Source organism: Sceloporus undulatus, chromosome 5 (assembly GCF_019175285.1).
Source record: "Sceloporus undulatus isolate JIND9_A2432 ecotype Alabama chromosome 5, SceUnd_v1.1, whole genome shotgun sequence".
NCBI lineage: Eukaryota > Metazoa > Chordata > Lepidosauria > Squamata > Phrynosomatidae > Sceloporus > Sceloporus undulatus.
This window is the reverse complement of record NC_056526.1, coordinates 166,270,155-166,284,686: the sequence shown is the minus strand read 5'-3', so window position 1 is coordinate 166,284,686 and position 14,532 is coordinate 166,270,155. Positions and strand designations below refer to the sequence as shown.

At 37.9% G+C, this 14,532-nt stretch overlaps 1 protein-coding gene across 2 annotated transcripts in view; it reads right to left on the bottom strand.

The window, feature by feature from the left end:
* COL25A1 (collagen type XXV alpha 1 chain) overlaps nt 1-14,532 on the bottom strand; it is a 374,446-nt gene that overhangs the window by 59,883 nt on the left and 300,031 nt on the right. For both annotated transcript variants that reach the window (XM_042469542.1, XM_042469543.1), the window contains exons 18-20: nt 13,762-13,794; nt 13,581-13,616; nt 10,918-10,962 (exon numbers count right to left, since the gene is read on the bottom strand). In XM_042469542.1, coding sequence (XP_042325476.1) covers nt 10,918-10,962; nt 13,581-13,616; nt 13,762-13,794 — 114 coding nt within the window. The remainder of the gene's footprint in view (nt 1-10,917; nt 10,963-13,580; nt 13,617-13,761; nt 13,795-14,532) is intronic.

Genomic DNA, 14,532 nt, shown 5'->3' with positions numbered 1-14,532 from the left:
TATATATATATATATATATATATATATATATATATATATATATGAGAGTTGAAAGTCAGCATTAGCTAAGTAATGGTTAATGTTTTGTGTGATTTTAATTTATTAAATTGGAGAGTACATTTAGAGGGGTTCTGGAACTATTCTTGCTGATTTTAATTTTTAAAACTGTAACAGTAATAAAGCCAACATGATGTAGTGGATTGAGTTTTGGTCTAGGACTGTGGGAGAACAGGGTTTGGATCCTTAGTAAGTCTTGGAAACCCACTGGGCGGACTTGGGCATGTCACAGCACTATCAGCCATAGAGGAAGGCAATGATAAATCTCCTGTGCATTAATATGGCCAAGCAGCTTTAGGATAGTGTCACCATAAGCCACTGCTGACTTGAAGACACACAGCAACAACACATTACTAATCCTTAATGCAGGAATAGGTAACATGTGAGTTGTGGGCTCCATGCAACCCCCATCCTGATTCTGCAGCCATAAAAGGATCTTAATTGTTTTTGGCGGAGGGAAGCTGGATAGGGCTTTATAGGTCGTGACCATCACTTTGAATCGTACCTGGAAATGAACCAGTAGCCACAGAAGCTGTTTCAATATAAGAGTTATATGCTCCCTATAATTGGCCCGGGTCAACATTCTGGCCACTGCATTTTGAACCTACTGAAGTTTCCAAACAGTTTCCAAAGGCAGCTCCATGTAGTTTTCATGCATTAGTACAGTAGCTTAACAAAACGTGGCTGTAATTCTATACAAACAGGGTAGGCTTCTGGGTGTATGACTGCATTTTTGTTGGAAGAATGAACAAACAGGTGGCACTGGAAGTGAGAGCTTAATGGAACATTGAATATTTTGGAAAAATTATTTGAAGACAGCAGGCGTTGGATCAAGGAAAATAAATAAATGAGTACAGAGGAAGAGAGCAGCAGAGAACTGCATGACAGACAGGATGGAGTTTGGAACAGGAAACAAAGGTGTCCAACTGTATGAACTGAGAAGCTAAATCAGCTCCTGGCTTTCTGTAGTTTAGGTTTTACAATAAATTGAGCCATGCTGAGCAACCTTTTGGCTGGAAAGATGATAAATTCTGATAAATTCTCAAAACCAATCTATAAAATTCTACAGGTGAGATTCACAGTAAATGCTAAATATACATTTCTTGTGTAATGGACCACCAATGCAGAAAAGGTCTTAAAATAATAATGAAGCCTAACAGTGAAATATTGTTCAACTCAGTTAGTCCCACTGTGTTCAATGGAGCCTATTCTCTGGTAAATGTGCACATTATTTTACTTTGTACTTGTATCTCCTGAGATGAAATCTATAATTGCATACATCAGAAAAATACTGGCCCTTAAAATAATGAAAACTAACAAACACACACTGTATTTGTTTATACGAGATGGCTGACATTATTATGGAGGGAACACGTTAATTTCAGGTTTAATTATATAGTGAAAAAAGAGGAAAGTGTCAGCTTGCCATTAACAAATAACTTTTGTGAAAAAACATTTCCAGTTTCTGAAGGCAAAAAGCATTTCCTGAACTGATGGAAACAGAAAACTATATTTGGGTAAATTAGAAGAGCACACAGAGAACTGTCTTTGACAAACTACTAAAAGAACTGATAAATTGCACAATAAAACCAGGAGTAAATGGAGGTGGAAACGAATGCATGAGAAATATGTTTTTATTACTGTTGTCACAAAATAGATTATAAAAAACTAAAAAGCCATTTAATGTTAATAATATAGAGAATAAAACAATTCTGAAAGAATTTGACATATATGTCTTAATTTATTGTAATGAAGTATTATTAACACAGAAGAAAGTAATCCCTGTGAAAACAGCAGTCAGGTGTTTGGAGGAACAAAAAAGAAAATATTGGCATACAATCAGAAATGCATTTGAAATCTCAAAAGGTCTTTAATAATCATAAACTCAAGTTATTGCAAGGCCAACTGTGTTGCTTGGTTAACTGCTCTAATTATGATTTCAAGGGACAAAAAGAACTAATTTCATGATGGAACATATTTTAGTACTGGGAATTTCTGGCTGCCGTTGCAGCTCATGCTAACCCACGTAATATTAGCCAAGGCTTATATATTATCCATGAAATGTTCTGCAAATACAGTCGGCCCTCTGTATCCATGGATTTTTTATCCACAGAGTCAAGCATCCATGGCTTGAAAATATTTAAAATATATATCAATTCCAATAACCAAATCTTGATTTTGCCATTTTATATAAGAGACACCATTTCACTGCTCCATTGCATTTAATGGGACTTGAGCATCCACAGATTTTGGTATCCATGGCAGGTCCTGGAACCAAACCCCAGCAGATACTAAGGGCCCACTGTAAACAAACCACACTTTCCCACTTTCTAGTCATTCTTCTCCTGACTCTTTTGTCAGGAATATTCAGACAGAGAAATAAGCCAGGGACAAGCCACTGTTCTGGTAATTACATGCCAGGTTAAAACAATCCACAATTTGGAAGTTAACAACAAACAATGGGAAACAATAGCTTATTTGTGAAGGCAGGCTTGGACACCACAACAAACCAAGATCCACAAACCATTATCTGTACTTTTTGACTCTACATACACCCCGGAAAACTACACACCCAACCACTAGCTCTCAAAAATGTCATCAATGTGCCAATTTGCTTCATTCCCAAAAAAGTTAGCCCCACAGTTTCATATCGCTGTCCATCCTTTATTACTGGGACAATAATTCCATCACTTTTTTTCTAGTCAGCTCTCAGGAGTTCGTTCTCATCACATACAGAGAGAGCCCAATGCCTTGTCAAAGAAAACAGCACTACAGGCTACACACCTTGATTTAGAAATAATTCTCATGAACAGGCCTTCTAAGTGGTTTATTTGTGCAGAAATAATCTCCAAAGGCTCCAGGGAAGTACTGTATAAGCTAGCTGCCAAAAGTGTTCTGGCACTTATTAACACTTGCTTTAGCACTCATATACACATGTGTGGCTGTAGGGAAACTGTGCAATGTCAGAATCAGGCCTTTGGCTTTAAATGTGATCAAATGTTTGGAAGAAAGCCTACTTTGGTTAATGTTCCTGGATGTTAGAGTCATCTCATCGCCTATTACTAATTTTTAGGTATAATGAGAAATGTCAACTTTGGAATGAGCCCAGAAATAAACCAGAAGCTAGAGAACATCTCTGAGATCTGGCCCAGATCCTAATGTGCCATGAAGGAGCTACAGGTGCAGATGGATGTAAAACCAACCTCTGCAGTTATCATATTGTTCTGTAAACCTCACTTTCGGATAGGCCTACAGCTCAATGGGAGGCCACATGCCTTGCACTCAGAAGATCCCAAGATTAATCACAGGCATCTTTAAATAAGTCTGGGAAAGCCTCCCTGTCTGTAGTACTGGAGAGCTGTTGCTGGTCAGCAGACAACAGTAACCTAAATCAGGGTTTCTTAAGGTTTCTAGCTCAAGGGCACACTTCATAGTGCTAAAAATTACTGAGGTTCATCTGATACAGAATGGCAGTGAACAGGTGAAGGCAATCAGATAATGGGGGCAGACAAAGGTGGACTTTGCAGTAATCACCTTAAAATGACTGTCATTTCCTATGCAAATGCACATTATTTCACGTTGGAAATGGCTATATTCTTTGCCACACTGATTAGCCTACAGCAGGGAGTTCCATCATTCATTATTCCTCAAGTCATCCACAGCACAGCTACTGGCCCTGAAGATACTGTGACTCACTATTTCAAATGAATCTGACAGTTTCTTTCATCCCTCTGCCTGACTCCTATTCATTCATTCCTTTTTTCTTATGCTCTTCTCTCCCTTCTCAGGGGATGAGAAAGAATACAGATATTAACCTTTTATTTTTGCTATCCTCTGCCTTTTTGTGCTCAGAGGAAAGAGACCCAACCTGTCCACCTCCCAAATACTGGTCAGCATTACTTAGCTCCACTGCCCTATTTCACTATGAGGACAGTTTGGTTTTCTAATCCAGTACAGTGTTATAGCTCAGCTGAAGGTGGTATGGGATAATAAGGAGGCACTAATATGAAGCCCACCTGAATGTAAGTTGAGGAACACTGCTTGTCTCTGTACCTCAGTTGAGAATCTCAAGCAGCTAAGTAATCCAAAATTCTGACATTGTGTAGAGGAGCTCCACATGAAGTTTGGAATATACATGCTGTCCAGTCTACCATAGTCTTTCACAACTGAAACAATTTGCTGCAGCTGATGTTATTTCCTTGTTTCCTTACTAGGATACTGTCTTTTACATTTTAAGGAAACAACTTATTTCCTTAGAATGTAGTACACAAGTGAGTAATTCAAAATTAGATAAAAGGGAGATTATAACACCCATTTTCCACAAGAAAATCTGACAAATGATCCAAAAGTCAAAACCCCTCCCTCCTTACTTCCATAACTCAGATGGCAACTCTAGATATAACGTTCCATTGTTTTATTGATATGGCATCAACAGCAGGAGGCTGTCCTCTACTACCATATATTATTTCTGTAATCACTTAGAATATTGTCTGAAATACAATATTCGTATATGTGCATAGGGTTACTATTGATCAGAAAAGTAGGATCTAATGTCTCTTCCAATAAACTAGTAACACAAATAACAACTTATTAAAAGGCAAGGTGGATTACCTACAAAGCAAAGAATAGTTAAGCCATCATAGACTCTGGCATTTTGCTGAAACTATAATTAGCTTTGTCAGCCAAATCTCTTCTAAAAAATGTCATCATAATCAGAACACACTGGTTGCTTGCAAACTGCCACTTTGCCTTCTCTTTGCCAGGTTTATCCAAGGTGGAAACCTGAATGAAAACCTCTGAAGTTCTTTTATACCACAAAGTCCACAAACATTATGCCATTTGAGTTTTGTGTTGTTATCAACTACTCCAGTGAGGTGGCAGAAAGCAAATGGGATGCTATCCATATTAGTGTTGTTAATGATGTGTGAAACAAAGTAAATAAGCAATTTCTTTTAGTAAGGCATACTGATTTCTCTGCAACAAAGAAAAAGAAAAAATAGAATGGGATTCTTTTTGCTTTGATCCAGGGTCTTTGTGATATAGAAAGAAACCATATCATCATCATCATCATCATCATCATCATCATCATCATCATCATCATCTAGTTGTAGTAGTCATCATAGTAGTAATGTTGATGATTATGATAATAATAATAATAATAATAATAATAATAATAATAACAACCAAGGCAACTTACAAAAATTTAAAGAGATACAAGTAAAAACACAGTTAGATTAAAAGCACAGAAAATTTAGTTTTAAAATGTAATTAAATTATGTATAGAATTGAAAACCATTTAAAATATATCCATTAAGGCAAGAAAAACAGTGAAGTGTGTTATTTCAACTGGGCCTTTAGATACTGAAATGACAGGTGTCTGTTCTGGCTGTTTTAAAAATGGTTTTGGAACAATTTTAAAAGAGAATCCTTTAATTGATTTTTAGTTATTTATTAAATGTTTTAAAAGTGGTTTTACATACAGGACATAATTTTGGGGTCATGGATGGCTGAGAGATAATAAATAAATGTCATAGATAGATAGATATACAGCTGTCTAATAAAAACATTTTTAAAATAAAGGTATTCTCTAGGAAAAATGGTTTAAAAACATTCCGTAAAATCATTGTCTCCCAAGGTATCAGTTTTTCAAAAGCATCAACAGCATTTTAGAGAGGGAAACATTTTGCAGTTATTTTAATTTTTCTTGTGCTTTTCTGTTATTTCTTGTTTCTTTTGAAAAGACAGTCCCCATGATGTAGAGAAAATGTAGAGGAAAGAGCTTCTAGTGGATGGCAAAGTGTAAGTGTATCCCACAGAAGGGTGTTTACAGTATGGCATTCATTCCACAGAAAGAAACATTTCTAGTACAGATTTGTTGGGACATATGTTGTAATTGCATGCAGGCTTTATTTAAGAAAGTAATTGCCATAGCAGCATATATTCTTAGTAACTGTACATGAGGTGCAAGCTTCTGAAAACAGCCTTCTAAATCTACATAACCAATAAATGTATAACCATGAATATAACAACATGTACTTAAAATTGTTTCAGGAAACATGGACAAAAATTCTGCAGAGATGGCCAGTGGTGCTTATTTAGCCCATTTATTTCAGTACTCTGCTGGGGGGAAAATCCACTGAAATCAGTAAGACTCAGTTCAATATACTGCTTCAGACAAATCCCAAGACCTATGCACAATAGAAAGCTAATATAATGTGGTTTCAAACAAGGTCCAGCATTATATATACCCTCATGCTTTGCTTCAGTGCATTTCCTGCTTTCATGATTATAAGTATAAATCTACCTGTTACTCCAGATACTTTAAACCCATTAAATCAATGGAAACATGGCAAGTCAGACTTATTTAAGTTCCACAGATTCAAGGGGTCTACTTAAACGGGACTACCACTTGAATTTAGCTTTTAACTGTACCTTTAGTTACCATTACCTGAATCACTGCAGCTTTATTCCTTAATAGGAATCAATATAGGCATCTACCATGATGCTGTTCTGATGAATGAATGAAGGAATGAATGAAGGAATGAGCAGCCTGTCAACTCTAACAAGATGAATTGCATAGCTAGGGCTTTTTGCAGTTTTATCCACTTAACTGGCTTTGATGTTAAGGCTATCAAAGAGGGGGGAAAACCAAATAAAAGTAACATGATTGTAAGGTACATTTCAGTGCAGACTACAGGTGAGAAACTTGTAGTTTAAAGCTTACAAGTTTCAGACAAATGTTATCAGGACTATGCGATTACCAAGTCCTGGAGAAATGGAGTGGTGTATATTGTCAAGCTGGTGCCAAGTATGTACATTATCTAGTTCTGTCTGCTTTATCTAATGATGGCAACTTAAATCTGAATCAAACAAATACAGAGTACAAAAGCCAGAATAGGACACACTGGCTGAAATCTGATATTTGGGTTTAGCTTGGCATGTGCAATTCTATATCCTCCCACCACCCAGCATCTGTCAAGCCCTTGGGTGGTGGGGTGGTATGGTGCTCATCCTGTCACTTACTAGTGGGGAGTGGGGAGATGACTAGGGGTTGCAGATCAGTTGGGGAGGGAAATGACGGTACACTCCCAAATGGAGTACATCCACCTTTTCTTTCCCTCAGGAGGGCAGAGAAGCTGGATCTTAATGGTATGAACCACCTCTCCCTTCCCACTGCTTTCCTCTGGCAAGAAGGAGCAAACCTTCTGTTAGCAAGAGAAAAGTACTATCCTTTGAGAACTAGGTACTGCTTTAAGGGACGTTGCTCTTCTGTTGTTAAAGGGGTTGAAACTTTATTACCTGTCTTTTATTGGCTTTTATCTCTGGTCCCCACATAGCCAAGAATAGCAGTGGCCTTTGCCTGCACAGAGATCCCTCCAGAACAACTGAACTGCAACAGAAACAACATCTGATACAAAATGTAGGTATGTAGCTCTAACACTGGTCCAAAGCACACTGAAGAAATAATCCAGTTTGAGACTGTTTTAACTGCCTTGGCTCAGTGCTAGGGAATCCTGGGAATTGTAGTTTATCTTGGCACCAGGTCTCTGACACAGAAGGCTAAATGTCTCACAAAACTAGTTCCCATAATTTCCTAGCACTGAGCCAGGCTAGTTAAAGCAGCCTCAGACTGGGGCCCCATTCCCACTTACAAATAAATCAGTGTGTGATCCAAATCGATGGATCAATTCAACAGCGGAACATGGTTTCCACTACATTTGCCGCAGTCACATTTTCTTTCACTACATTTGAACCGATTGCATTATCTCTCTCTAAAACAATCCACTTGTGGTTCCCATTCACAAATGAATCAATTCAAAATGATTCGGTTCCAGCCGGCAGAAGGGGAAATTTGAATCGATTCCAATCCACATGTGGTTCTCACTTACGCAAATTCGATTTATTGAAAAAGAAGTGGGAAAAATCAGTGTCAAAAGATGCAGGTTAAATGGGTCTAGCGCTTGGCCCCCCTCTTGGAATCACTTCAGTGATTTGTATTAAGGGGGAACTAGAGTCGTTTTAAACGGTTCAAACCAATTCACGACCCAATGTAAAAGGTAGTGGGACTGAGGCCTGGATTATTTCTGCAGTGTGTTTGGGACGCTGGTTACTTTTAAAACATTTTTTGCCTGATGAAGAAGTCAGTTGAGTTTTGAAGCTTACATGAAATATTTTGTGCATCTTAGTAGTCCAATAAAGGTTTGTTTTTTTGTTTGGGGGCATTTTGGATTTTGTTGTATTTTACTGCATGGGGAATGTTTCCTGTTTATTTGTTTTTTTAGAGCAAACATGTACTATCTTTAAATCAGATATCTGTGTTTATATCTATTCTTCTAGCCATGTCTCATGCTGTAGACAAACCACATATATTCCTCACTAAACCAATCCTGAGCGGGCTAAGTGACATGAACAAATAAGTTCCATGAACATGTGGGTTGACTCATTCGTGGATTTACATTCCTGGCTGGAACTGCAAATCCATCTTACCCCAGCTCTAGAGAGTTTGGAAAATATGTAGTCCAGCATACTGTACCATGTGTACTTTGGCTTGCTTAATGCTGCAGTGCTCTTACGGGTCAAACTTCATGTTTCAGATTTCACAGAACAGAAGCAATGATGTCCCTTCCCACACATCTTTTGTAAAATAAATAATAATAATAATAATAATAATAATAATAATAATAATAATAATCTATCCATCCATCCATCCATCTATCTATCTATCTGGGTATATATAGTGTGTGTGCGCACAAACATGCTTGCATATATGGAATATACCTTTCAGGGCTGTTGGACCGTACTCAAGACACAAAGACATTTTGATTTGTATCCTACTATAAGGTACATATGAGATTAGTCTAAAGGTCATCCCAAGATTTCACACAGATGAGTCAATATTCTCTGTTTGAGTCCTCTGCTCCTTTCCTGACTGAAATAGTGGAATACATTCAGATACATATTACATTTCTAGTCATACCAAAACATCAACACTAGATTAAGAAACTGGTCTTCTCTGTCAAAAAAAAGACTTCACAACACAATACATTTATTTTGTTTGTGAAAAACTAGTTAATATAGGAGATTACAAAAGAGGTAAGGGATAAATATTAGCACGACACATTGTTATAATATCAAAAGACTAATAATGTTTTTTCTTGGCTGTAATTAATTCATGAAGAACATAAAGAATTGCACTACAAACTTACGAAATGATCATGTATAAAAATGACGCAGCACTGGAGTCATGATAGGCACTTTAGATGCAGCTGAATCATAGAATCATAGAGTTGGAAGAGACCACAAGGGCCATCCAGTCCAACCCCCTGCCATGCAGGAAATCCAAATCAAAGCATCCCTGACAGATGGCCATCCAGCCTCTGTTTAAAGACCTCCAAGGAAGGAGACTCTATCACCCTCCAAGGGAGTGCATTCCACTGTCGAACAGCCCTTACTGTCAGGAAGTTCCTCCTAATGTTCAGGTGGCATCTCTTTTCCTGTAGCTTGCATCCATTGTTCCGGGTCCTGTTCTCTGGAGCAGCAGAAAACAAGCTTGCTCCCTCCTCAATATGACATCCTTTCAAATATTTAAACAGGGCTATCATATCACCTCTTAACCTTCTCTTCTCCAGGCTAAACATCCCCAGCTCCCTAAGTCCTTCCTCATATGACATGGTTTCCAGACCCTTCACCATTTTAGTCGCCCTCCTCTGGACTCACTCCAGTTTCTCAATGTCCTTTTTGAATTGTGGTGCCCAGAACTGGACACAGTATTCCAGGTGGGGCCTGACCAGAGCAGAATACAGTGGCACTATTACTTCTCTTGATCTAGACACTATACTTCTATTGATGCAGCCTAAAATAGCATTGGCCTTTTTAGCTGCCGCATCACACTGTTCACTCATGTTCAACTTGTGGTCTACTTGGACTCCTAGATCCCTTTCACACGTAGTTTCATTCAGCCAGGTGTCACCCATCCTATATCTGTGCATTTTATTTTTCCGCCCTAAGTGCAATACCTTACATTTCTCCGTGTTGAATTTCATTTTGTTAGCTTTGGCCCAGCTTTCTAGTCTATTCAGGTCATTTTGAATCTTGATCCTGTCCTCTGGGGTATTAGCTATTCCCCCTAATTTGGTGTCTTCTGCAAATTTGATAAGTATGCTCCCAATTCTGTCATCCAGGTCATTGATAAAGATGTTGAATAGCACTGGGCCCAGGACAGAGCCCTGTGGGACCCCACTGGTCACTTCTCTCCAGGATGAAAAGGAGCCATTGTTGAGCACCCTTTGGGTTCGGCCAGTCAACCAATTACAGATCCATGTAACAGTTCCTTTGTCTAGCCCACATTTTACCAGCTTGTTTGCAAGTATGTCATGATGTATAGAGAACTATCATACAATTCATCCTTACCCACGGAACAAACACTGATTTATTCATTTATCCCATTCTCAAAAAAAATATGTTGTCATTAATTTTCAGATGCTCTTCATGCACCCTATATTCTTGCATTTGGTCAATTTTTGCTGCATTCTGCCTTTATTTCAATTTCCCCCCAAAAAACAATGGCCCCAAATTAAATAAAGTTAGAAAATTCAGTCTGATCCACTGAGTATTTTGAATGTTGACAACTTTTAACAACTTTTTCACAAATTTCCCTTATACTACATAAGAGACACAGGTTGTAATATTTACAAGGAATGACTTCACATCCATCCACCCATGCATGTGTGGATGGTATTTTCCTCTTAAAGAGGAAAATGTTTTCATGGGTATTTAAAATTATTCAATTTCATTAGTTTATTCCACTATTCTCAATTTATTCCACATCTACCACTTTACTACATGAATATGTATAGTTACCTTAATTCCAGGTAATCCTGGTAGCCCAGGTAGTCCAGGTTCACCCTACAAATGAAATGATATAGCATCACAGGATAATGTTAAACCAGGTTTCATAACCAGAAAGCAGCAATATTGCTATTTAAATCAAAATTACATATATGGCAAACTAAACAGTGATTGTCTGGTTAAAACATGAACCTGGTAGTGACCTCTGTACAGAAAAAGTGGTGTCCTAGGCTGAAAATGCTGTAATTGGGAACTTATTCTGCATAAAATTCACAGTGTTGTTTTGTACAGAAACAGCATCTTGTGCAGAACAAGTCCCAAATTGGAAGAACAGGCTAAAATTACTTGTTTATTTCAGAAAGAAACTGAGTAGAAAATTCCATCTCTAGCAATATCACAGAAAGTGATGTTCCAAAGATTAAGTTGTAAAAGGCAACCACTCTGTTAGGTAGAATACATTAAGCATCAAGCCATGCCATTCAAGCAAGAAAATAACAAGTCAACATATGAGGAAAATATATATAAACACATTTTTCAAGGTAATGCTGTTGGCCTGAGATTTGTCTCTCTCACCCTGAAGACTGGACAAGTGGGTCTAGGGTCTGGGAACCCTATTCATAGTTGTGAAAAATGAGGAAAAAAGTGACTTAAGTGAAAACTCATGAAATTAGATTTTGATCTAACTTAAACTCTACAACAGATCCAGTTTTGACCTCAGGATGCCAACTATTGGGGGAGGGAGGGTGAGCTGTTTGGTTACCACTTCAAGCAGCAAAATGTTTTAGGCTGGCAGTAAAGGGACCAAATCAAGCACCCCAAAAAGGAATAGGCCAGACATTGAAGAATATCAGTGTGTGATTGATCACCCTACAACAATTTTGCCCAGCAAAATGTATCTAGACTCTTAATCTTCAGGTTTTATAACTATGACTGATGCACACTGAAAATGAAGAAGCCAGTGGCACAGTACATAAATTCACTTCTATTTCAGATTCACACATTATTTATGGTACAACATAAATGGAATGGATTTGGTGGCGTAAGACAGAGTGATTCTCAGGATATGTTAAGATACCATCAGAAAACCACCAGTTAATACTAATTGATAGTCTTGACTCTCTGCTATTCATAAGTCTGGAGTGGAAATTTTAAGTGCTCTGAGCCAGAGCTATATCAAGAGCTCAGTATGTGACAGCTTGCTTGATTTCTGGAGTTTCCTATGGAAGGGTTTGCAAAGTGTTCAGCTCCACTCAAACTGTTGTTGGAAAAATAATGCTACATGTTTTGCTCAGTAAAGCTCTAAGAGTCCAAATAAAACAATAAAAAGGCAATATTATTTTTCAGGCTAATAATTCAACTCCTTAAAAATACAATGCCATTCCATGAAGAGCTCAACAAGAGCACAATATGCTTTGGTTTTTTAAAAAATATATTATTGCAAGGAGGCTTGTGTTGGAATAGGTCTGGTAACTGTGTATCTGTCCGGGAAAGCAGCCAAAGGGCTGATAAGGCAGCTAGTTCTCAAACAAACAACCCTCTCCCAGCACAGCAAAGTCAGTGTAAGCTACACAGTCCTGGAGAGATGCAGTAGCTTTACCAAAAGGGATTACCAAGAGAATTGTCAGATGGTCCAAGGTTCAGGGTAACAGATAGGCAGATCGATGAAGCAGTCCAAGGTCAAGGTTTCCGGGTAGTCAAGACAAGAAGCCAAGGAGCCAGAGACAGAGTCTTTCCCCTAAAAGAGTCAGATATCCACTGGCAAAGAACCACACATGCTCCAGGTGCTTAAGAAGGCAAGGAGCTGGCCTTCAGCTGTGCCTGATTACGAAGACGCTTCTGATAAAGCCTCCGAGATCTTCGAAGGCCCTCTCTTTCTGCTCGACGCTCATTGAAGGTAGGCACACTGCCCAGATCCTCCTCCATGTCCACAGCCTCGGCACCAGGCAAACTTGACTGCTGAACCTCTGGAGGGGCCATAGACTCTGCTCCAGGAGAACTAGGGCCAGCCTCTGGCTCCTCCATTACAGGTTCAAGCCCCTGGGGCTCTGGCTCCTCCATTATAGGTTCAGATCCCAGAGGCTCTAGCTCATCCTCTGAGTCCTCCAAGCCATCTTCCAGGCTGGGCATGACAGTATCCTAGACTTACTTATAGTATTACTATATCATTAGGCATCACTCTATCATCAGAAATACATGGCTATGGATTATTCACTGCTGTTCAAAGCAAAGGACTCAACAATTCCATTCAGACTATTCTAATCCTGTGGAGAAATCTAAGGTAGGTCTTTGCATCTTGGGCAATGTACTCCTACTAAAATGAATCCAAAATCACACAGCATGCTAAAATATGCAGCAGATTCTATCACTGACTACTTTTTTAAAATCATGAATTTAACACCAGGCAATGAAGCACAAAAAGTAGAAACATTACAGCCCTCTGTTCAATTCATTAATAAATAAGGACATGTATGATATAATATGATTATTTTAAATTAAAAAAATAACAGAAGAGATTAGTCATAAAGATTGCACAAGGATGGTATGTGTCCTTTAATGGGATCGAGGCTGCCAAATAGTCCATAATATTTCATTGTTTTATCAAATATTTCACAGCATTCAATTATTAATTTTCAAAATTCCTAGCACTATCTGCATTAATTACTTTGAAGTGTTACCTTTTGTCCTGATCGCCCTGATTCTCCAGGTTCTCCCTAAAACAATGAACCAAATTACAAATAAACAGTCACAAAAATCAGGTTTGGATATAGATTTCAAAGCACAGAAAAAGTAAAAAAACATAGAAAAATATTATTTAGTTCTGATTCTATTTCAAATTTGATATTGTTTTTTAATTACCTTAATTCCAGCAGCAGAAGATCCAGGGTCACCCTAAATAATAAAACAATAATTTCAAGAAAGAATAATCATAAGTGAAAAGGAACTGAAGAAAACAACTACAGCTATGTTTATGTATTTTTTTATCTGCCCCAGAGTGAGACTTACATTTAACAAGCTGTTTCTTAAAGAACATGGCAAGAATTAGGCTTTATTAAATAAATCAAAACTTCAAATGAATGAAATGCAGGCTGAACAACAACTTCCCCCCTTCATTAACCTCTATGTTACCAAATTTAAGATCTGTATGTAAAGAGATCTTGTAGCACCTTCGAGACCGAGGGAAGAAGATGGCAGCACAAGCTTTTGTAGACTCGTCTACGTCATCAGATGCACTTAAGATCTGTTGAAGTAATCATCCCTTTTCTTTTGCTCATCATAGAGTTAATCTTATCAATATAAATCTAACTAGATTAATGACATGCACAAGAACATGTTGTGTTTCTTCACTGGTGGAGCATATTTTCATTGATTGTGCATCTAGCACTGATGGAATACTTGTTCTTCAAACAGAATGCCTTCAACCTTGTTCTGTAAACACTACAAATATATTTTTTAAAACCCAGTTAATGAAAAGTGACTTTATATAACTTAAGAGGGACACCGAAAAATTATCTCCACTAGTCATTTGATTGCAAATTTTAAATTTGCTATGACCTTGGAGTTCAGAACAATGCTTAACAATACATTTGCTCTGGTATAATTGAACACAGAAATAAAGAAGCTTATTGA